This window comes from Chrysochloris asiatica, unplaced genomic scaffold (assembly GCF_000296735.1).
Source record: "Chrysochloris asiatica unplaced genomic scaffold, ChrAsi1.0 scaffold00114, whole genome shotgun sequence".
Taxonomy (NCBI): Eukaryota; Metazoa; Chordata; class Mammalia; order Afrosoricida; family Chrysochloridae; genus Chrysochloris; species Chrysochloris asiatica.
The window spans coordinates 10,437,308-10,460,731 of NW_006408632.1; the positions used below are offsets into that span (position 1 = coordinate 10,437,308).

The window sequence follows — 23,424 nt, forward strand, 5'->3', positions numbered from 1 at the left end:
GTAGTGAGGTTGGCCCAGGATCGGACATTGTTTCGTTCTGCTGTGCATGGGGTCGCTATGAGTCGGTTCCGACTCGATGGCACCTGACAACAACAACAGAAGACATTAAAAATTAAAAATTTGACTTACTAGAAGACAGTAGTATTCATATGTTTCTGCTTCTACATTCAGTCTGTTGTCTTATATTATTTTGGCTGAAGTATAGAAAGAAAATCTGGCCTCCTTAATAGTTGAAAAGCCTTTTCAGATAATTGTGGGTGTTGTTTGATACTACACTAAAACTTGATCAGTGGCAGTTTTTTTTTGTCTTTTAAGCATCTTTATTGATGCTATTGTGTATCGATGAGTCAGTTCCAACTAAGCACCTTGTATGGGATTTTCGAGAATGATGGTGAGTTTGAACTGCCAACTTTGCAAGTAAACTTCAGTGCTTCTCCTACAGTGCCACACCAGGGCTCGGGATAGAACTACATACCATAAAAATCTTCCATTGTAATTGTACAATTTAATGGGTTTTAGTATATTTGCAGTTGAACGGCCATCATTCCAGAAAGATCCTTTGTCCACATTTGCTGTCAGTGTCCCCTTCATAGCCAGTATCAGGCAACCACCAACCTATACTCTGTAGATTTGCCTATTGTGGACATTTCACATAATATGTGGTCTGTTGTGTCTTTTGAATTTTGTGTTGAAAGATTGAATTTTATTATTGGCAAGAATTTCTGTCATTTGTTTTCCTTTAATTGAAGAGTGCTCACGTTTAGAAAATTCTGTTGACTACTCAAATATAAATAAGCATAGTTTGTCTGTCAATCATTCTTTAAACAAAACTGATGTCCATTGAAAAGAGTAGCTGCTTTAGCTTGCAACTCAAAACAAGTGCACAACTTCTTTACCTTGAGATATTTAAAACAGAATTTTATTTTTGAAAACAGTAAATGTGTGACTCTAAAGTATATATTTTCTACTATGTTGTCATTGCCTGAACTCACTGCTAAGAATTACCTGTGTAATTTTTAATTCTTTTAAAAGAAAAATGATGTCTCATACATATATACATGAAGGAGCTTCAAAAAAAAAAAAAATGGAATTAAAAGATAATGGAGCCAAAGAGAGGTGACCCAGCAGAATGTGGAACTAATTGGACAAAATCATTCATTTCAAGTTCAAATAAAAGTTTGCGGAATATAATTTTTAAAAGGCTGCAAACAGTGCACCAAAAGAAAACTGCCAGAAAATCAAGCTGAATTCAGATGAGGATGAGAAAGGGAGAATATCACTGCTGACGTCTGATGGATCTTAAATGAAAGCAGAGACTTAGGAAAGTAGAGACTACCCGAAAGATATTTACTTGTGTTAACTTGCAATAAATGCTATTGATTGTGTGGATCATGATATGCTATAGACAATATGTGACAAATGGGTATTCCAGAACACTTAATTGTGTTCATGAGGAATCTGTACATAGACCAAGAGAGTCATTTGAACAGAACAAGGAGATAATGAATGGTTTAAAATCAGGAAACGTGGGTACCAGCGTTGTATTCTTCCACCATACTTATTCAGTCTGTAAACTGAGGAAATAATCCAAAAAGCTGAATGATATTTGAAAAAGAATGTGGTATCAGGATTGTAGGAAGACTAACAACCTTCGGTATGCAGATGATACAACTTTGCTTGCTGAAAACGAAGAGGAATTAAAATACTTACTGATGAAAATCAAAGAGCACAGGCTTCAGTAAAGGTTTCATCTCAATGTAAAGAAAATGAAAATCCTCACAATTGGACCAATAGATTATATTATGATAAAGTGAAAAAAATTAAAGTTGTCAAAGATTTCATCTTACTGGAATTTACAAACAACATTCATGGAAGCAACAACCAAGAAATCCAGTGATGTATTGCATTAGGCAAGTCTCCTGCTAAGACCTCCTTAAAGTGTTCAAGGAGTAAGTTAACAGTTTGAGAAGTAAGATGAACCTGAACCAAGCCATGATATTTTCAGTATCTCCATATGCATGTGGAAGTTAAACAATGTAATAAGGAAGACTATTGAATTGATGAATTTGATTTATGGTGTTGGAGAAGAATATTAAAATTACAGTGGACTGCCAGAATAATAAACAAATCTGTATTGGAAGTAGTACAGCCAGAATGCTCTTTAGAAGCAGAGGAGAGATTTTGTCTCTCATATATCTGATATGGTATCAGGAAGGACCAGTCTGTGGAGAAGGACATCATGCTTGGTAAAGTGGAGGGTCAGTGAAAAGAGGAAGACCCCTAAGGAGATAGATTGACATAGTGGCAACAGCACTGGACTCAAGTGTAATAATTTTGAGGATGGTGCCAAGGCAGTGTTTTATTCTGTTGTGCATAGAGGGGCTGTGGGTAAGAACTGACTAGATGGCACCTAACAACAATAACAATTTGACCTAATAAACAGGAATAGGTAAGACCCTAGCTCATGATTGTAACTTAATAATTTTGTCAAAAGATAAATGACTATATATGTTAAAATAAAAAAAAAGATGATGGACATTTTCCACTAACTTCAGCCCCCTCGTGCGTGTGTTTGTGTGTATGCTTTTTGAATTAACAAACATAAGGGTAAGTCAAAAAGTGTTGCTATAAAGAAAATTTTATTACACAAAAATCAAAATGTGAAGCTATTGTTTCTCAACATATTATCCATCTAGGTCTATATACTTAATACACGTCTGTTTCTCTAACCCTTCCCCAAATGAAGAATTCTGTACTTTTCTATTTACACCACATCAAAACAATACTTTAGGCATCCCTGAGAGACTCAAATTGTGCTTTGGGCTGTAGGGTGAACAGAGTAAAGTTTTCCAAGAAATTCTCATGGGATAGCCTTGCTACTGTCTTAAGAGTGGGTGCATTATCATGATGGAAAAAAATTCCATGGTGAAACTTTACTGAATTTTTTCTCACCAATATGGTTTTCTAAAACTTCTTCCTAATAAGCCCACGTGATTTTCCTGTGTCCTTTGAGGAACTCTTATCTAGATGGCTTCTTTGGAATTACAAAAAAATTGTCTTCGTAACCTGGGCTAGGGTCTCTTCCTTGAATTTAACTGGCCCAGTAGATCCCTTCAGAAACCACTTTTTTGATTGGATCTGTTTTTTGAAGGCACTCTTCACAAGGCTAAGACAAGTGCATTACTGAGAGAACTTGTCTGTAGCCACCACTAATCAGAGACATGTTTAAAACAGGTTTTGTTTGGACTAGAGCTGTGCATGTATGAACTGGACCCTGGTAGCAATATCTTTTGGCTATCCTTGTATGTATTTGTGTGTATGCATATACACACACAATTTTAAAAAAATATATATATATATACCCTGACTTTTTCTTATCTTTCATATCCTTAGCATTAAAGAATTTGGAAGTTAATAGGGCATTTGAATTCACTGGGCCTTGTTGCATAATGAAAAATGGACCCTTTGTCTTTTTCAGGATGTAGAGTTACTGATGAAATTTTGCACTTAGTGCCAAATAAAGAAACTTTCAGAATCACACTGAGAGCAGTCAAATTGTGGGCCAAACGTAAGTATTCTGTGTCTCATACTGTTCCACAGTCTCATACTGAAACCCTCAATGGTCTTTAACTGTAGAGAGCCCATAGTGGTAGTCTTCAGCTAGTTTTTATTTTGACTTTTTAGCACACCTCTAATAAAGCCTGAAACTATTAGTTCATCTCTATAGGATGTGGTTCCTAAAGTCCCATAACCTAGTTCTGAGCTGGCAGAGCACATTTTGTGTTACTTATAACTGCATATAAGTACTGCCACCCTCTGGGGCCGGGCTGTACAGTCTAAAACTGCAGTGTCCGATAAAACTTAACTGAGTGAACGGCACAGTCCAGTGTAGTAACCACAAGCCACATAGGGCTACTGTACCCTTGAAATGTTCAACTGAGGAGCCGAATTTTTAATTTTTACTCAATTTAATTAAAAATAAAACTACCCAAAAAAATGAAATCATGTCCACATAAAACTTGTACATATTTTCATAGCAGCATTATTCATGATGTTGTTGTTAAGTGCCGTCGAGTCGGTTCCGACCCATAGCGACCCTGTACAGGGTTTCCGAGGGTGTAAATCCTTACGGGAGTAGAAAGCCTCATCTTTCTCCCGCGGAGCAGCTGGTAGTTTCGAACCGCTGACCTTAAGGTTCGCAGCCCGATTCGTAACCACTACGCTACCAGAGCTCCTTATTATTCATGATAGTCATAAATAAAGTAAAAACAACTCAAAGTAAATGCTAACTGGTGAATGTAGTATTATTTGGGATTTAGTCAGAATATTTGGTTATAAAAGGGCATTAAATGCTGATACATGCTACACAGATGAACCTTGAAAACTTTGTGAGTGAAAGAAGCCAGTCATAGAACACCACGTAGATTGATTATATGAAATATGCAGGTTGGGTAAATCCAGAGGCAGAAACTAGATTAGTGATTGCTAGGGACTGTGGAGAGGAGAGGAAATTAGGATGAAAGGTATAGGCTTTCCTTTTGAGGTAATGAAAAGAAAACTACATGTGGTTTGTGGTTACTACAATGTAGGTCTAAAAGGTCCTTGTTGTTAAGTACCATCATTCAGTTCCGACCCATAGCGACTATATAGGGTTTCCAAGGAACAGCTGGTGAACTTGAACCACCGACCTTGCAGTTGTAGAATTTGTCCTTGGACTCAAGTATGTTAGATAGTCAAGATTTGCAGTAAAGGGATAACACCAACAATTTGTTTTTTCTTAACATATCAAACTAAATACCTTGATTTTGTAATTCTTAGATGTTTTTCATGCTAAGTGAAAAGTGGTTTTTGTGGGCTTTTTCCTGTTTCTTGCCTAGTGGGACATTAAATAATCCTATATTACATAATTGAGTAAATCTTGTTGTTGTTAAGTGCCATCAAGTCGGTTCTGACCCATAGCGACCCTGCATAGGGTTTCCAAGGAGCGACTAGTGACCTTGAACCACCAAACTTGTAGTTCAAACGGCTTTTCAGTCTGGCGCATTAACTCACAGCGCCACATCTTAGGTTTAATAAAATATGGTAAATTTTTCATAGATTGCTAGAGAAACAATTCTGTGATAAATGAATAATATCAGTATATTTTATGCTTATGGAAAGGTATCCAAATTGTGCAAAATACTGAAGTTCGTCCCCAACACTTTTAAAAATACCTGTTAATTTGATTGCTAGGTAAAGTTTATCCTTCCTTCCTTTTAGACTCTCCAAAATGTCTTGTCCTCCTTCCTTTCATTTTCCTCTCAATTCTAGATTTTGAAAGGTAAGAAATTGCAGTGTAACATTGGTTGAGCCCAGTTGGGCAGTTAGAGGGAGGCAGGGAACTGAGTTGCTTGGATTGGAGGGCAAGGTAGGAGGGGATCGATCATCTTGTAGATGATTCTACTTGACACCCTCCTGAGACTCACTTTCTGTAAGAATCACCTGGGGAACTTGTTAAAATGTAGATTTTAACAGTTTCAGTAAATCTGGGGTAAAAATTGTAATTCTTAGCAGGGAGTTGAAAGAATGATCCAGTTCATGGACTCATGAAGGTATGCCTATCAATTTTATAATTGTTTCTTAGGGGAAAAGAGTTCTAAGCAACAGGCTCCAAGAATGAAGTTATCTTGTTCCTTAGGGTTGAGTGTTAATGAGTCATAGGTCTTCACAGTAATTGAATACATTAATTTTTCTAGGACGTGGTATTTATTCCAACATGCTGGGGTTCCTTGGAGGTGTCTCCTGGGCAATGCTTGTTGCAAGAACTTGCCAATTATATCCAAATGCAGCTGCTTCTACTTTAGTTCATAAGTTCTTTTTAGTGTTTTCCAAGTGGTAAGTATTTATTTGCATGTTTTTATAATTTACTAATTTCTGTCTATGAGTAAATTGGAGCATTGCATAGACTCTTTTTGTTGTCTTACATACTTATTTTAAGTTAAAAATTTTAAGCCATATCTGATAATGAGGCAATTGTATGACATCCAGATGGAACTTTCTTATCAGGGCTCTGTAAATGTGGACTCTGGTGTGGGGCTATAGTATCAGCACTGGACTTCGAAACACAAGGTCGGCAGTTCAAACCCACCAGCTGCTCCTGGGAGACTCAACAGGGTGGCTATGAGTCAGAACTGACTCAATGGCACTTAATAACAACAACAATTATCTTGGGGGTATGCTCACAACAGGCCTGGCTCTGCCAGTGACTAGCGATTTGTGGGTGAATAAGTTGTTTACGCTGTCCTCACCTGTCAGGTGAAGATGATAAACAATCATAGTCATCACGAGGGTTTGTTATTAGTGGTTTCATTAAATGTTACCTGTTGTATTTGTTATGAAATTATAAGAGTAAGCCGCAAAAGCAACTGAGAAGGGAACAATTCAGGTGTAAATTAGGAACAAATAGAACTCCTGACAGGACAGACGCTGTGGCTCAGCACTGGACTAAACTGCTAGATCTATAGCTCCTCGGAAACCTATACAGGGTCGTTATGAGGCAAAACTGACTCGAGGGCACAATTTTCAACAAAGAGTGAACCCTGGTAGTTCAGTGAGTTAAGCTTGCCCTACTCACCAAAAAGTTCACATTCTAAACCCAGAGGGAGCTCTGTGGGAGAGAGGTGTGTTATTCTGCTTCAATAAAGATTATTAGCCTCAAAAACCCCATGGGACCATTCTACTGTGTTCTATAAAGTCCTAGGAGTTGGAATCGGCCCATGGGCTTTGTGTTCTTTGCCATTTCAAAGAACCCTGCTTTTAAGATAGGTGGTCTTGTCTGTTTTTTAAAGATAGGTGAACTTGTCTTTTATATACTTTTTCTTCCTTCCTCGTTTAATTTTTTTTTTTAATACCAAACAGCGAAAACATTTGCTATATGAAGGTCGGAATAGAGTCTAATGATTTAACATTTCATGTAGTGCCAGAAGTGAGGTCCTATGTGAGTTAATTTGCTTTATTCATGGTAGGGAATGGCCAAATCCCGTGTTGCTGAAGCAACCAGAAGAAAGCAACTTGAATTTGCCAGTGTGGGACCCTCGGGTATGTGACTTTCTGTGTAATTTCATTAAGTCTTTCAGGAAAAGAACATTTCTCTAAATTATAGTGTAGAGAATTCGTACAGTCCGTGCTTCTCTTCCTTCTCTATCCATCTCTGGGGTCCTAGTCTTTTTCCTCCCTCTGTAGTTTCTTTTGGTTCAGATTTTGTCTCCAATCAGACCCAAATGTTATGTCATTAAAAATTGCACAAATGAAACTACATGAGGTAGTATATCAATCAGTAGTATATCATAATGCTTTATGATGAAAAAACAGTCATGCAAGTATTTATTAATAATAGTTTAGTGATTTATCGTAGTTAATAGAAGATTTACTTTGAAATGCAACTTAAGGCTTCCAGGTTAGAATTAGCTCTTCTCACCTTGCACTTTATGTGGCTTTTAAGAGTGAGTGTTCATTTCTCTTAGTGACCAAGGGGCTGAGAAGTTACCTACTGAGTGGGTGCAGAAAAAGGATTGAGATCCTTTGGAGCAGATAATGCTTTTTGTAGCTAGGGTAGTATAATTCCTTGATTCCAAAAGACCATCATTATGAGATAGATAGATCATCAATATAATAGCTCTTCAGGAGAAACATTAACTTCTGTAGAAATTTCTTTTACTATGTCGGATACCTCTGACTTCAAATATGTATTTAGGGAAATGTGCATGCTAAAATTGAGGGAATGTAGTATTAAATTTATATTTCATATTCTTCAGACTTTTGGGGAAATGAAGTGAGGACAACTGAAATAGGAGAATAGATGAGTTATTCTGCTTCTAATTTCACAGGTAAATCCATCAGATAGGTATCATCTCATGCCCATAATCACCCCTGCCTATCCACAACAGAATTCTACGTATAATGTGTCCACATCAACTCGAACAGTAATGGTAGAAGAATTTAAACAAGGTAAACATGTTGGTCCTGTTTCCCTTTACATACCTCCCACAAGTGTATATTTGACAACAATTTTGTTAACATATATGGCTTGGCAGTAAGAGTGTATATAACAGCCTGTTGTTTTTAAAAAATATTTCAGATGTGTGTGTGTGTATTTTCAGTAATTATTTTCCAAAGTATATGACTAAAAATAGAGCCAGCCAGTATGCTTAAAATTAACTTTTGTGTTCAAAGTTAACAACATGTAAGTTTTTGTTAGAGTTTGTTGGGATTAGAGGTTTTAGGTGTTAAAAAAGCTGGTCCATTTCAAGAACTTTTTTTTTTTTTTTTTAACTTTTACTTTAGGTCTTGCAGTCACAGATGAAATTCTCCAAGGGAAATCAGATTGGTCCAAACTACTTGAGCCACCGAATTTTTTTCAAAAGTATAGGTATTGGAAATTTTGCAGTTTATATGTGCATGTGTTTTAAGACAAATAATGTAAAGATTATAAAATTGATAAATGACAAATAATACTTGTCACTTGTATTTCTTAAGTAGAGAATAGAAATCTCAAGTGATAGACTTTTCTGTATTCTAATAAGTATCTGATCCAGTGTTAATGGTTTTTTATTAAGTTTATTTATAAGTCTAGGAACTAGAATTAATTTTATGAAAATCATAACCTGACTTGATTTTTCATAAACTGTGTATGTTCTTTTGCTCATTGGAAGGTGGAGAGGGAGAAAGTAATGATGGAAAAGCAGAGAATCTAACAGTGTTTCTCTCTTTTTTTTTTCTGATTATTGCTGGAAATTCTTGATAGACATTATATAGTCTTAACTGCCAGTGCGTCAACAGAAGAAAACCATCTAGAATGGTAAGATTGATCTTTCCAGAGCTCTCCCTCCTGTGTGGTGATAATGGCTTCTTTATATGCAGTTTTGCCGTGAAAAGGAGCTCTGGAGGGACTGTGGTTAAAACACTCAACTGCTAACCAAGTGGTTGGGGACTAGAAGCTATCAGCCACTCCATGGGGGGAGAGTGTGGTAGTCAGCGTCTGTAAAAATTACAACCTTGGAAGCACAGTGAATCACTGAGTCAAAATTGACTTGAGGGCAGCTGATGTGGGGTTTTTGTTTTGTTTTGCCATTTATAAAATATTCTCTCACTTGATTTTCCTGAATTGCTAGGTTATGTTGGTGACTGTCATACATTACTATGGTACCATTGTTTTAAGAAATGCCACCAAAGTAATGTTTTCGAATCAGGAAAAGCACCTGTGGCATTTCTCTCTGACTGCATTTTCTACCCTTGCTATCATGTTTTCCTTTCACTACTTTCATCAAATATTTGGAGAGAGCAAAAAAATACCATTTTCATTTAGGGGATAGTTACATGAAAAGTTTCAGAAACAGGTCAAGGAGCGGTGTATTCTTTCTAGTGCATTCACTTCTGCCTGCATTGTACAGGTGTGCAGTGCATGGCATCTGTTCCAGCATCTATAGCCATGGTGCAGGGAGGGACTTGCTATGGTGCAGTTAGGACCGAGCAGCAAGTTTACAGGGCTGGGGTCTGCTTCTCTGTTGCTCAACCACAGCCCCTAGACTGCGTCTGCTCTGCCCCTGACCTGAGGAGGACATGCTGAGTTGCAGCTGCTCTGTTCCATCCACTGGGACTGACTTGGCTTCTAGGGGCTCTTCAGAGAGTCAGAGGTAGTCACTTGTAGGTGTAGGTATGCAAGTTTTTGCTTCAAGGGATTAAAACGTGTTGAAAATTAAACCCAAACCCCAAAACTCTGTCTGTCATTGAGTCATTTCCAACTCTATAGAGATCCTGTGAAAGGTTTCCAAGACTAAAGAAGCAGGCAATGTCATCTTTCTCCTGAGGAGCTGTTGGTGTGTCTGAACCACTAACCTTGTGGTTAGTAGCCCAGCTAACCCTCAGAGCCACCAGGGTTTCTATGATTGTTTAAATAAAAGGACCCTGGAAAGAACCTTTCCACTGAATTATTTCATCTGTCATCCAGATTAGAGGTCAAGTTTTATTTGGCACATGGAGATGCTCATCCGTGTATATATTTTCTATGGTGGCTTTTGTGCTACATGGCAGAGTTGAATAGGTGTAGCAGACATAATGTGTCCCACAAGGCCTAAAATATTTACTATCTGGACCTTGTTATAAAATGTTTGCCATTCCCTCACTTAGATAACTATGTGCTATCATGTTTTCCTTTAATTTTTTTTTTTAATCTGCTGTTAAAGCATGCACACTTAAAACGCATAAGCCTTTCAAATGTTTAAAAAATTATAATAAAATGTTTTTCTTGTTGTTGTTTTTAAGTTGGTTCCAACTCACGGCAACCCTGTATAACGTTTCTGAAAGCGGCTGGTAGGTTTGAAATATCCACCTTGCAGTTACCAGTCCAGTACTTATCCGTACAGTGCCACACAACAGCCCCCTTTTTGTTATAGTTCATTTTCATTCATAAGGTCATCAGTATGATAGCTGACAGCAGTTATACATGGGAGCTTCAAAAATTTGTGGAAAAATTCCATGATCTCATAATCTATTTTTCCATTAACTTTTTGAAGCCCCCTCAAGAGCTCTGGTAGCATAGTAGTTACAAATCAGGCTACTATCTCATGGTCAGCAATTCAAAACTACCAGCTGTTATGCAGAAAAAAGATGAGACTTTCTGCTCCCATAACGATTTACAGCCTCGGAAACCCCGTACAGGGTCACTCTGAGTCGGAACCGACTCCACAGCACATAACAACAACAACATATTAACTAGAGAATATAGTTGCAGAAATATGGTGATTTTTTGTGTTTTAGTAGTATTTGATCCAATTTTAATGAATCTCTTTAAAATGCAAGGTCTAGTGTTAATTTTGTGAAAACGAACCATTATAACTTATTATTTGTTAGCTTTTTCTGCTCATACTATTTAAACATGAACATAGGGGTTAAGCATAACATTTAAAAGAAGAAAAGATTCAGTACTACATTAACCAACAGGTTTTTTCATGCTTATTTTATGGTCTTGGCCAAAGCAAGGTAATTTAGTTTCAGGAATGCATTAAATAAAATAGTTCAGCTTAAAAAAGGAACAGCAGACAGAAGCTCAGTAACTTGTCATTTAACTGAATGGTATTTTAAACAGGGTCCCTAATATGCTAGACATTTTTTTAAATGGTTTATTGTGAATTGAATGAAGGTTTACAGTGCAGATCTGAGAGATTTACAGAGAGATCATCAGTTTTACATTCAGCAAGTCATAAACTTTATTTCAGTGTTTGTAGTTCCCTCGATGGGATGGGTTATCCCACTTCCTCCCTGTAATTATTTCCATTTTACCCTACTTCCAAGCCCTTCTGATCTTTATACTCAGGTAAATGCTGCCCTTTTGATCGTGAATGATTGACCATACCTTACTAGTGTTGTTGTACCCCATGTACCTCTCTACCACTTGACTGAAAATCAGGTCAAAAGGGTGAATTTCATTCCAGACCTGAAGAATCTCCAAGGGCCTGGTCTTTTTTTTGTTGTTGCTGTTGTTTTTAATCATTTTGAGGTTTGTTTCACACTTTCTCCCACTCTTTCCTTTTCAGAACAGTTCATAGTGATAGGCACCATCTAGTTCTTGTTGCAGGGTCATGAAGACTGATACTGATGTTCAAGTTTATTAGTCCTTTGGAGCATTTGGTTCCCAACATCTTCAGTTTTTATAAGATCCCAGTGCTGAACTGGACTTTTGAAATAAACATATAAGCTTTCATATGTTGTGTGGTTTACTTGAATATGGCTTCCAAATCTAATACTGGCTTAAATCTTCTTTCATTCTTAGGGTTGGATTAGTAGAATCTAAAATCCGTGTACTTGTTGGAAACTTAGAACGGAATGAATTTATTACTCTTGCCCATGTCAATCCCCAGTCATTCCCAGGAAATAAGGAACATCATAAAGAGTAAGTTAATTCGTTTACTATTGTATTTTTGAAATAATGCTATTTGGCATATGCATTGTTGGGGAGCAGTTGTGAGATTGACATTTAACAAGCATTGACATCTGGGGGTGATAACATTTTCTGTTTGAGTATGAGTGGCTATTCATTAAAACTTAAATACACACTGTTTGGTAGTCCTCAGACTCCAGCAAAACCTTTATTGTAATATTTGGGACATTTCTAAGTACATATCTAGTAAGTCATTTTCTAAGCCACTGTTTAGAACAAAAGAAGGATATCGTACCAGTGTTCTAGGTATCAGTTATAGGAATTTGGCCAAAGCACTGCAAACTGTATTTATGCTTACATAATGAACAAGTTTTAATTATCAAGTAGCTTTTGTTAAATGGATAACATTAATGGAAATCCTTACATTTTACCTTATAGCAATAATTACGTATCAATGTGGTTCCTCGGAATAATTTTTCGAAGAGTAGAAAATGCAGAAAGTGTAAACATAGACTTGACATATGATATACAGTCATTTACTGATACAGGTAAGACTTTCTTATCATATAGCTCAGTGTCATCTGCCTAGGATCTGGCTGGCTATATTTACTAACTAAAGTTCCACAATTGGTTAAAGGAATGTGATACATCCATATTATATAACCATAGAATACTATGCTGCTGTTAAAAAAGAAATGACATAGTGGAGCCATTTCTAAGACACATTGGGGAAAGACAGATTACAAAGCAGAGCGAATACATTTCCAGAAAGAAAGGAAGGAAGAAAGTAAGTGTTCAGATTATGTCTAGAAGGATGCGAAGCTAAATAAATAAAAACTGGCACAACATTTGCTTCTGGGTCAAGGAACCCCAGGTGCATGCAGTACAGGAAAAAGGACTCCTCACTGGATTCTCTTTGGGGGTTTTGTATCATGTAGAATATATACCTGTATTTAGGAGAAAAAGAAACAAAACAAAAATTCCCTGCGTGCACAGCCAGGATTTGTAATCACAGTCATCAAGACGGCTTGCTGTTTGTTTGTCGTATGAAATAAATCATATTCAGTGCAGGCTTGCTGACTATATTTCTGAATCAGTGAGAAAAGAGTATCTTTCACATCTCTTTGATTACACCCATCTGATATATCTTACTGCGAGAGCTTCAAAAAGTTCATGGGAAAGACTTTGTAGAAACTAGAATTTTCTCTTGGGAATTTTCTAACGCTAGTCATACTATTGAAGCAACTCCACAGTACACAACCACCACCACCAGTTTTATACTATTTGCATTTTTTGTTTCCCTCATCTGAATTTTCTAAAAATTTTCTAACTATATCCCTTGACTTTATCAATTTAAAAACACAGATCCCTGGACCATTTTAAAAATCACTGAATCACAGTCTTAGGGGTTGGAACCAGGGAATTTACAAAAAGCACTTCAGATGATATAAGCAGTCTTGAATAAAAACAGAGAGAAATTAGTTTTTGGTGGATTTTTAGTTAAGTTGGGAACTAACCACTATATAATACCACTGTTATTCAAATTTACGCACCAACCGCTAAAACCAGTGAGGGTGAAATAGAAGAATTCTACCAACTTCTTCAGTCTGAAATTGATCAAACATGCAATCAAGATGTATTGATCATTACTGGTGATTGGAATGTAAAGGTTGGGAGCAAAGTGGAAGGATCTACTGATCCTTGGAAAATATACCATTGGTGATAGAAATGATGCTGGAGAATGCATGATAGAATTCTGCAAAACCAATGATTTGTTCATTTCAAATACCTTCTTTAGACAACATAAGAGACAACTATACACATGGACCTCACCAGATGGAATACATAGAAATCAAATTGACTACATCTGTGGAAAGAGACAATGGAAAAGCTCCATATCATCAGCGAAAACAGGGCACAGGCAGACTGGAACAGATCATCAATTACTCATTTGCAGATTCAAACTGAAACTGAAGAACATGACAAGTCCGCGAGAGCCAAAATACGACCTTGAATATATCCCACCTGAATTTAGGGATCATTTGAAGAACAGATTTGATACATTAAACACTAAAGAATGAAGACCAGAAGAGTTGTGGGATGACATCAAGAATATTATATATTGAAGAAAGCAAAAAGTCATTGAGAATACAAGAAAGAAGGAAAAGATCAAAATGGATGTCAGAAGAGACACTGAAACTTGCTCTCCAGCAAGAAATGCTAAAGCAAATGGAAGAAATGAGGAGAGGTACAAGAGCTGAACAGAAAAATTCAAAGATCTGCTTGAGAAGATAAAGCCAAATATTACAACAAAATATGCAAAGATCTGGAATCAGAGAACCAAAAGGGAAGAACACATTCAGCATTTCTCAAGCTGGGGAAACTGAAGAAAAAATTAAAGCCTCGACTTTTATTATTCAAAGATTCTCTGGGCAAATTATTGAATGATGCAGAAAACATCAAGAGAAGATAGAAGGAATACAGAGTCACTGTACCAAAAGAAAATGGTTAATGTTCAAATGTTTCAAGAGGTAGCATATATGATCAAGAGCCAATGATACTGAAGGAGGAAGTCCAAGGCGAATTGAAGGAATTGGCAAAGAACAAGGCACCAGGAATTGATAGAATCAAAATTGAAATCTTTCAAGAAAGTGAGGCGGCACAGGAGGTATTCACTCATCTATGCCAAGAAATTTGGAAGACAACTATCTGGCCAACTGATTGGAAGAGATCCATATTTATGCCTATTCCAAAGACAGGTGACCCAACGGAATGCAGAAATCATTGGACAGTGTCTTTGATATCCCATGAGAGTAAAGTTTTACTAAAGGTAATACAGAAACGGCTAAAATCATACATTAATAGAGAACTTCCAGAGGTTCTAGCCAGATTCAGAAGAGGCCATGGAACAAGGGATAGCATTGCTGATGTCCGATGGATCTTGGCTGAAAGCAGAGAATATCAGAAAGATGTTTACCTTAGCTTTTTGACTACGCAGAGGCTTTCGATTGTGTGCATCATGACAAGCTATGGACAACATTGCGAAGTATGAGTATTCCGGAACACTTAATTGTGCTCATGAGGAATCTGTAGCTGGACCAAGAGGCAGTTGTTCGAACAGAACATGGGAACAGTGAATGTTTTAAAATTTAAGAAAGGTGTGTGACAAGGTTGTATTCTTTCACCATTCTTATTCAACTTGTATGCTGAGCAAATAATCCAAGAAGCCGGGTTATATGAAGAAAAATGTAGCATCAGGATTGGAAGAAGACTCATTAACAACCTGCGATATCCAGATGATACAACCTTGCTTGCTGAAAGTGAAGAGTACTTTAAACATTTACTGACGTAGATCAAAGAGCACAGATTTCAGTATGAATTACATCTCAATGTCAAGAAAACAAAAATACTCAGCACTGGACCATTAAACAACATTCTTATCAATGGAGAAAAGATTGAAGTTGTCAAGGACTTCATTCTTCTTGGATCAACTATCACCACTCATGGAAACAGCAGTCAGGAGATCAAACAATGTATTGCATTAGGCAAATGTGCTGCACAAGACCTTTTTAAAGTTGTTGAAGAGCAAAGATGTCAGCTTGAGGACTAAGGTGAGCCTGACCCAAGCCATGGTATTTTCAGTAACCTCATATGCATAGGAAAGCTGGACAGTGAATCAGAAAGACCCTAGAAGAATTGATGCCTTTGAGTTATGGTGTTGGAGGAGAATATTGAAAGTGCCACAGGCTGCCAAAAGAACCAATAGATACATTTTGGAAGAAGTGTAGCCAAAGTGCTCTTTAGAGGCCAAGATGGCCAAATTTCGTCCCTCATACTTTGGACATATTGTCAGGAGGGACCAGCCATTGGAGAAGGATATCATGTTTGGTAAGATGGAGGGTCAGAGAAAAAGAGGAAGAATCCCCAACGAGATGGATTGGCCAAGTGGCAGCATCGATGGTCTCAAGTGTGGCAACAGTAGTGAGGTTGGCCCAGGATCTGGCAGTGTTTTGTTCTGCTGTGCATACGGTTGCTATGAGTCGACACCGAATCGATGGCACCTAACAACAACAACAACTGCTATAATACTTTTATATCATCTGTGACTCACTAGAAAAGGAAATCATGTTTGATAAATTAGGTATAATCAGGTGCCATCGAGTCACTTCTGACTCAGAGCAACCCTGTTCAGGGTTTCCAAGGAGTGGCTGGTGAGTTTGAACCACTGACCTGTGGTTCTAACTGACTCTGCAGTCCAGTGCTTATCATACAACATCACACCAGGCCCGACAACAAAGAGGGAAACCTTCAGTGAAATAAGCTGACAAAATAGCTGCAAAAATAGGCACAAACATAACAGTTCTCATGAATATGTTGCAGGACTGCACAACGTTCCATTCTGTAAAGTATAACATCACTATGATGCAACACAGCTAATAATTTGAGTGGTAGTTAATAAAAGTGATTTTCCTTCAAGATGTGAAATACACAAGTATGGGAGTTTAGAGTATTGTATTCACCTGGCAAGGTGTTCAGGGCTGTTGAGCCTCATTTCCTGTGTGTATAGGAATGGTGTACTGCTAGATGCTTTTGGAAGTCTGATAGACTATGATTGGCATAGGCCTCAGTATAGACATTTCATCGAGGCAGTACTTTAGTTGCATCTTGGTAATGTAACATAAGAATTGGCTTAGATTTGGGCAAAATAATCATGAGATTGTCTTTTGGAAAAATAATAGAAAATTTAGAAGGAAATTGTGTTTATACATTTGTTAAATGAAATTTGATTTTGAGAAAGTGTTGGGAGTCGATAAGACATGGAAAAACTAATCAATTTTCAGATGGTGATATGGAAATATTTTAGAAATATTTCTTCTGGGAGGGGCATTGTAAAGGGGAGATACTGATTGAAAGTGTGTGCTTGTAAAGTGAAAACTCTTGACACAGAAGTTTTTCATTAACATACTGGCATTGTTACAGTATACCGACAGGCAAACAATATAAACATGCTTAAGGAGGGAATGAAAATCGAAGCAACGCATGTAAAGAAAAAACAACTTCATCACTACCTTCCATCAGAAATTCTTCAAAAAAAGAAAAAGGTCAGTTTTAAACTTTCCTGTGTGATTCCATTCAGATTAATGATCTTGGGAACAAATTTACATTCTTAGAGCTACCAAGCCAATTAAAAACAAAAGGGAGAAGGTACAGAAAATTCAATCTGGGAGTAAAATCTTGCCATCATTAATCAGAAAAGATCATTTGTTTTTATGTATGTCAGAATTATTGATAGCATCTTCGTACTCTTGTTTAATGAAATCCATAAACTTTCCCTTCTTTTAGCAAAGTCTTTCTGATGTCAGTCGGAGTTTGGTTGGACCGCAGCCCAAAAGACCATCTCTGGATGGCAGTTGCTTGGATAGCTCCAGAGACACTGATAACGGGACACCTTTTAACTCTCCAGTGGCATCAGTCAAACCCTCCAAGCCTGACAGCCCTCCTGTGGGAGAAACAGAAAGGTCTGTTTTTCAAAATTATCTTTTCTTTCTTATATTTAGCTGATAAAAGGATAATGTGGACTTTTCGATTCTTTCACTAAATTTAGTTTAGGCTTAGGAACATGTAAGACTAGGTAAGTACAAAGAAATGCACAGGTTTTCCATGTAAATTGGACCCTCTATCTTATTCTCCCCTCTTCCTTCAAGAACATGTTAAAATAGGAATGTTGTGAAGAAGAAGTATGAAATGCTAAAATAACTGTGTTTTAAATAAGTAGTGCTTAAATCCTTTAATGATAACAGTTTAATACTTTTCACAGGAACAGTGCTGAGCCTAGTTCTGTAATTGTGGAGAAGCCACTGACTGTCCCACCAGCTCAAGGACTGTCTATTCCAGTCATTGGTGCAAGTAGGTGTCTAAACTTTCATTGTTAATGATTCTACTACTATATAATTGGATGACTAAAATCTTCTCTCCCCTCCCTTCCTCCCTTTCAGAAGTTGACTCTACAGTAAAAGCTGTATCACCCCCAGCGGTGTGCACCATTCCTACTGTAGTAGGGCGCAATGTCATTCCTAGAATCACAACACCCCACAACCCTAACCCTGCCCAGGGACAACCTCACCTTAATGGAATGTCAAATATAACGAAGAATGTTACACTCAAGAGATCCCATTCCCCATCCATTGATGCGTCTTCTAAAAGATTGAAAGATATAGAAAAGGTACTACAACTTTAGTGGTGATTCAGTAGTTGATTTGTAAAAAGTTAGCTTAAAGAAAAGTAAGAGCATCAAAAGTTAAAATAGCATTAAAGAAACTAAAAATTATTTGGCTATCTTAGTGTTCCAGTAGGATTTGGCTGTTTCAAAAGAATACTTAAAACAAGAAAGACTATTTATCCAAACCCTAAAGCAACAATATTAATTTTTCATCGTAAATTTAATTACTAATGTGCCTAAAAATGTGAATGATTAAGTTTCTCCGTGACTTACACAAAAGTCATTGGCAGTTAAATAATTGTACTTATTGTGTGTTACAGTGTTGGTCTTCTTTGTCTCCAGTAGGTGGGGGTAAAACTCTCTTATTTGTAAGAATCTGAATTGATTTAACCAAAACAGATCAAACTATAGAAATTAAGGGTAGCAGTTGAATTTAATCTAATTTAAATCCTGTTTCCTATGGACCCATGTTTGTAGTAGTTTATTAGTAATAGCCTAATTTCTAGTTAGTCTCCCAGTTTATATGAAGGTTTGTTTTGTTCTTGTGGGGTTGTTTTGTTTTGTTTTGTTTTTTTAAATAAATACATGTAAGCAACTTATTTTAATGTTTATATTTTAGTTTATTCGACTTGAATCAACATTTAAGGACTCTCGTGCTACTCAAGACAGAAAGAGAAAATCAGTGGTAAATATATTTAGTAGTGTCCTCCAAAATATTGAGAGCCATGTTGGAAACAACTCTTAGAAAGTGGGTCAAATTAGATCTACTGTCAAGTTTTGGTTATGTTTTATCTCATGTAGAAGTTGAGTTTATGTAAAAAATAACTATAGCATTTGCATAAAGGAAAGAAAGGTTTCACTTGCGCATAATTTTTATATTCTTAGGACACCATTGGAGGAGAATCTATGCCTATTCCAACTATTGACACTTCACGCAAAAAGGTAATAAGTTGTTTTATTTATAAGTAAAATACTGTGTGTTTATAGCCTATATGTGCAAAACACTTTTTAAGAGTTGAACATTAGTTTATTTTCACTCATGAAAACATGAAGTGCTTCTCCTCACAGCCACCAGTTACCCAGCCAGCTTCCCCAGAGTGTACTCAGCATCCTAAAACAAGCACAGTGGAAAGTGTTCTGGGAACTATTATTGTAGGATATGTAAAAAATTTATTTTCTAATACAACAATGAGTCACAAAAAAATAAGGATATGATAATTGAAGAAAAATGTTGAGATACTTAATAAAATGATATAATGTCAGCTTTTAATTTAAAATATTTCCCAGATAAAAGTTAAAAGGGGTAAACCAAACATGGCAAAAATTTTAATGGCTGAGCCTTGGTTACAGCATCTGTTTGCATTGTCCTATTCTCTACTTCTGCAAATGTCTGGATACTTGTACAACTTTTTTGAATGGATGTAGGTGTAGTTACAGGTATTTGGGTAGCAGAGGTAATGCAAGAGAAGAATTGTGCCCAGACATCTCTTGGGGGGCAAAAAGCCTAACATACTGTGTCTGTCACACAATTGTCTGTATTTTACGGTTTTCTTTATTTCTTAATTTCTTAGATTTTGCCTCCTTATAATTGTTATTGTCCACAGAACCCCTTACACAGATGTCCCTGAATTTCCCTGTCATCAAAATTACCTAGCCTAACTTACAAGCCTCAGTTTTCCTGAAAACTTAAATATCTCACATGTTTGGTTACACTGTTCTTTTTTAATGTACTATAGTTACTAATTGAGGGATGGATTATTGGATATTAAGTTTTCTTCTTAACACATGCCTCTTTCATTTATCCCACCCCCTACTCCTTACAAGAGTTCCCAGTTAGTAATTTTGCTTTTTATTCAGTTGCCTGACTTTAGTGAGGACTGTGTTCTTGATAAATTTCTCAGTGTAGAAGTGGCAATTGAATTAACATAAATGCCTTTTTCTAAACACACTCATCCTCTACCCTTTCTGTCATCATGATGTTTTTCACCTCTGGCTTTTCAAAAATAAAAAATCCCTGAAGCAAGAGATACCTGTGCACACAGGGAGGTATTCAGGTCACTCTTGAGTATTTAGGGGATAAGGGATTTGGAGAAAAACTCAAGAGTTTTGTGACTGATGTAGTAGTTGGACCTTTATATATACATACATGTGTCCTGTTTGTTTGTTTTTTATTAGAGACTACCCAGTAAAGAACTACCAGATTCATCATCTCCAGTTCCGGCAAATAATATCCGTGTCATCAAAAATTCTATTCGACTGACCCTGAATCGGTAAAAGCAGTGCCTCCCTCACTTAAGTGAATATGCAATCATTTAGTGTTGTAGAACCAGCCAGTCTTTTAAAAGGGAAGTGGCTGTCATACATAATTTGGTGAAAGTTAACAGTCGTCGACCTGGTGACCCTGAGGTGGTTTCAGACTCTTAACATCTGACCTGCAGATGCTGTCTCAGTCTCTCACTGATAGCTGCATATACTTCTCTGAGGATCGCCTGCTGTCACATTGTCACCCACAATATTATGGCTTTGAGTTTGGAGGTTTTACTGCCTTAACTTTCAGTGCTTGTTTCTCTTATGGGAACCAGTTCTTGGACACTTGGACACTGATAAAAGAAGTCCTGAACTCCTTTTTTCTTTTTTCTTTTTTTTTCCAGTCTTATGTTGTAATCATTGTATAGAACTAAAAAAGTTTAAAACAAAAACAAAAAAAATTGTCTTATAATTTCCCAGATGTTAACACATTTACTTTAGCATTGAAGCCACTTTGTAAAACCTGAGATAAATGAATGTGAGGTATCTTTTCTGCTTTCCTCATTTGTGTAGATGTACTTATTGTCTGTTCTCTTGATTTAAATTATTTTTTTTTTGTCCAGATTGGCACGTGGAATATTTAAACTTTTTTGTGTGTGTGCCTTTCTGTCCAAATGTTGCATAGTTATCAGGGAAGATTAGTCCAGTGATTATAGACAAGAGTTGGGCACCATGAATTCTTTAATTTGCCTCCCATGGAGGCCTTCGAAATGCATCTTTATTAAAATCAAAACACAACCAGGATACTGAAAGTCAGTATATGAATGGTGAAATTGTTACATGTCCTATCTCATGCCATTCTTGTTAGTGGACTGGTATTTTTTACAGAGAAGCAACTCATTTCAGCATCAACAATACAATACCATTAAGTATGAGACACTTGTATTTTTGAGGTGTAAAATTAATCGGGCATGATAATACCTGACCATTACTTACCCCACAACTTCACTTTCTTCACAGACGAGGCATGCAGAAATAAGCAGTGGATTTCTTGAAACCTTAGAGGCATTTTTGAATGACATTGTTACCAACCATTAATTGGCTCAGGACCTTTGTAGTTTTTATTTAACTATCTGAGTTGTCTTTTTTTACACTGCTTTTTTCAATGCATTTCTTAATATTTTTTAAGTTTCATGAACGCATGCTCAGTTTATTAAAATCCATAACCATGTAATTCTTGTAATGTTTGATTCAGTGTTTTGTAAATGAAGTCGTATGTATTTTCAGAGTATTTTTGTATGTACTGTAAGATACCATCTTTTCAAAGAGAAAACTTTAAAACCTCTATTGTCTCTCGTTAGTCTAATTTTTTAAAATATGGATTATGCTTGAATTATTCTTAAGATAGAAATGTACAGATTGCACAGCCCAGAATGCCAATAGATACTACCTTCTTCAGCTCTCGTTCAGCATTTTATAGGCCTGGTAGGAAAACCACAAAATGATACATTAACTGTTTAGTGGAAGAAAATACTAGGTTTTAGGACTCGTCAGACACCATCTAGCCAGTAGAATAGTAGTAGTACATTTCTCTTTCAAGCCCCTTGCCATTAAGTTGGAATCCTTAAACCCTGATTGTCAAAAAGCAGAATCTTGCCATCCCTTTTTGTGTACCCTGACTCCTGTATCTCTAAATGGAAAATTTAATGTTTAACTTGTAAAATGGAGGGATAACAGAAAAAAATGCATAGAAGTAAAGAGAACAAGGAAAAATCACGGTTATTCTAGTATTTAGTTTTTTACATAACAAAAGGCAAAAATAAAATCCTATAACCAAGTTGTAGCTCCTCCCTTTGGCTTTTTCTGTATTCAGATACTTTGGGGGTTTTCTCCAAATCCTTAACTTTAGCAAGAAATGATTGAATAAATATCACCTGACTTCAAACCAAAAAAATTTTATAGTAGGGGATTTGATTCAATTTTATATATTTGGTGTTTGCATTTCTGTTTTTAATAGCTTAACTATTATCCCCAGCTTTTAAAAGCAGTCTTCCAAGTCTTCACAGTAAAGAATTTCCTATATATCCAGGTTTACCATATATATAAGCAGATTCTTTGGAGTAACTAATGAAGGTGTTTTGTTTTAATAAGAAAACAATGAGCCTTTTGTCCTGTAGGAGAGTCATTTCTCAGTTAAAGGGTCCATTCAACATGGACTAAGACATGATCAGTGGTTTGGCATTAAAATCCTCAAGAGAAACTATTCTTCACCTTGTTTGGTAATTTGGCAGTTGATTCAATGCTTTAGAGAAGGTGGGTTTGGCCAAAAATGAAGTGTTTTCTATCCTGGACAATAGGTAGAGAACTTTAATTATATTGCGTTACCATGGTGTGTAGTCTTCCACTGTACTAGTTTCAAGAATTAAAAGGGGGGTTGTATATTAGTAAGTACATGTGTGTTTTCAAGTGTGAAACTGTACCTAGAAATCTGTTTTATAAAGTCCCATTACTCATTCTTCAAAGTGTAGATAGATACATGTTCATTTTCAGAAGGGTGTTAAATTTTAATATGTTCATTTTTCAGTAACTAGCCCTGAATAATAATATCTATTAAAGGAGAAGAGTTATCTGCTAGGTTTGGGTTTATCTGGGCTTCCAGTTTCAAGTACAGGGTACATGTCGTAAAGCCTTGTGAAACTGGGACAAGAGAACTAACTTTTAAAGGCTATGTTGGTGCTTAAAGAGTAACTTTGTTTTATGGTAGCAATTCAGTAACATTAAAGTGCTTAATTTACTATAGGGACAATTAAGTGAAGATGGGCAGTATGGAAATTGGCTAAACTTATTTTCTGGTGTGTCCTTTAGTTTTGAAATAGAAATTCGTAATTTGGGAATCATGGGCCCTTAGGGAGTCCTTAGCAGTTGTACATAGACATGTTTTTGTGTGTATGCATCTTGAGTGCATTTTGCTTTAACTTGTCAAAGCAGCTCATGACCCTGAAAAAGGTTAGAAACTACAGCTTTCCAAGATTAAATAGTAATG

General features: G+C 36.5%; 1 protein-coding gene across 1 annotated transcript in view; it reads left to right on the forward strand.

The window, feature by feature from the left end:
• PAPOLG (poly(A) polymerase gamma) overlaps positions 1-22,028 on the forward strand; it is a 47,777-nt gene extending 25,749 nt beyond the window's left edge. Inside the window, exons 8-22 of the mRNA XM_006868028.1 lie at positions 3,479-3,568; positions 5,736-5,874; positions 7,005-7,077; positions 7,866-7,986; positions 8,323-8,407; positions 8,783-8,836; positions 11,807-11,926; positions 12,353-12,462; positions 16,895-17,016; positions 17,258-17,433; positions 17,733-17,821; positions 17,911-18,137; positions 18,754-18,819; positions 19,020-19,076; positions 20,310-22,028. Of these exons, the coding sequence (XP_006868090.1) occupies positions 3,479-3,568; positions 5,736-5,874; positions 7,005-7,077; positions 7,866-7,986; positions 8,323-8,407; positions 8,783-8,836; positions 11,807-11,926; positions 12,353-12,462; positions 16,895-17,016; positions 17,258-17,433; positions 17,733-17,821; positions 17,911-18,137; positions 18,754-18,819; positions 19,020-19,076; positions 20,310-20,408 (1,628 nt within the window). The 3' untranslated portion in view covers positions 20,409-22,028. The remainder of the gene's footprint in view (positions 1-3,478; positions 3,569-5,735; positions 5,875-7,004; positions 7,078-7,865; positions 7,987-8,322; positions 8,408-8,782; positions 8,837-11,806; positions 11,927-12,352; positions 12,463-16,894; positions 17,017-17,257; positions 17,434-17,732; positions 17,822-17,910; positions 18,138-18,753; positions 18,820-19,019; positions 19,077-20,309) is intronic.
• The last annotated feature ends 1,396 nt before the right edge of the window (positions 22,029-23,424 follow it).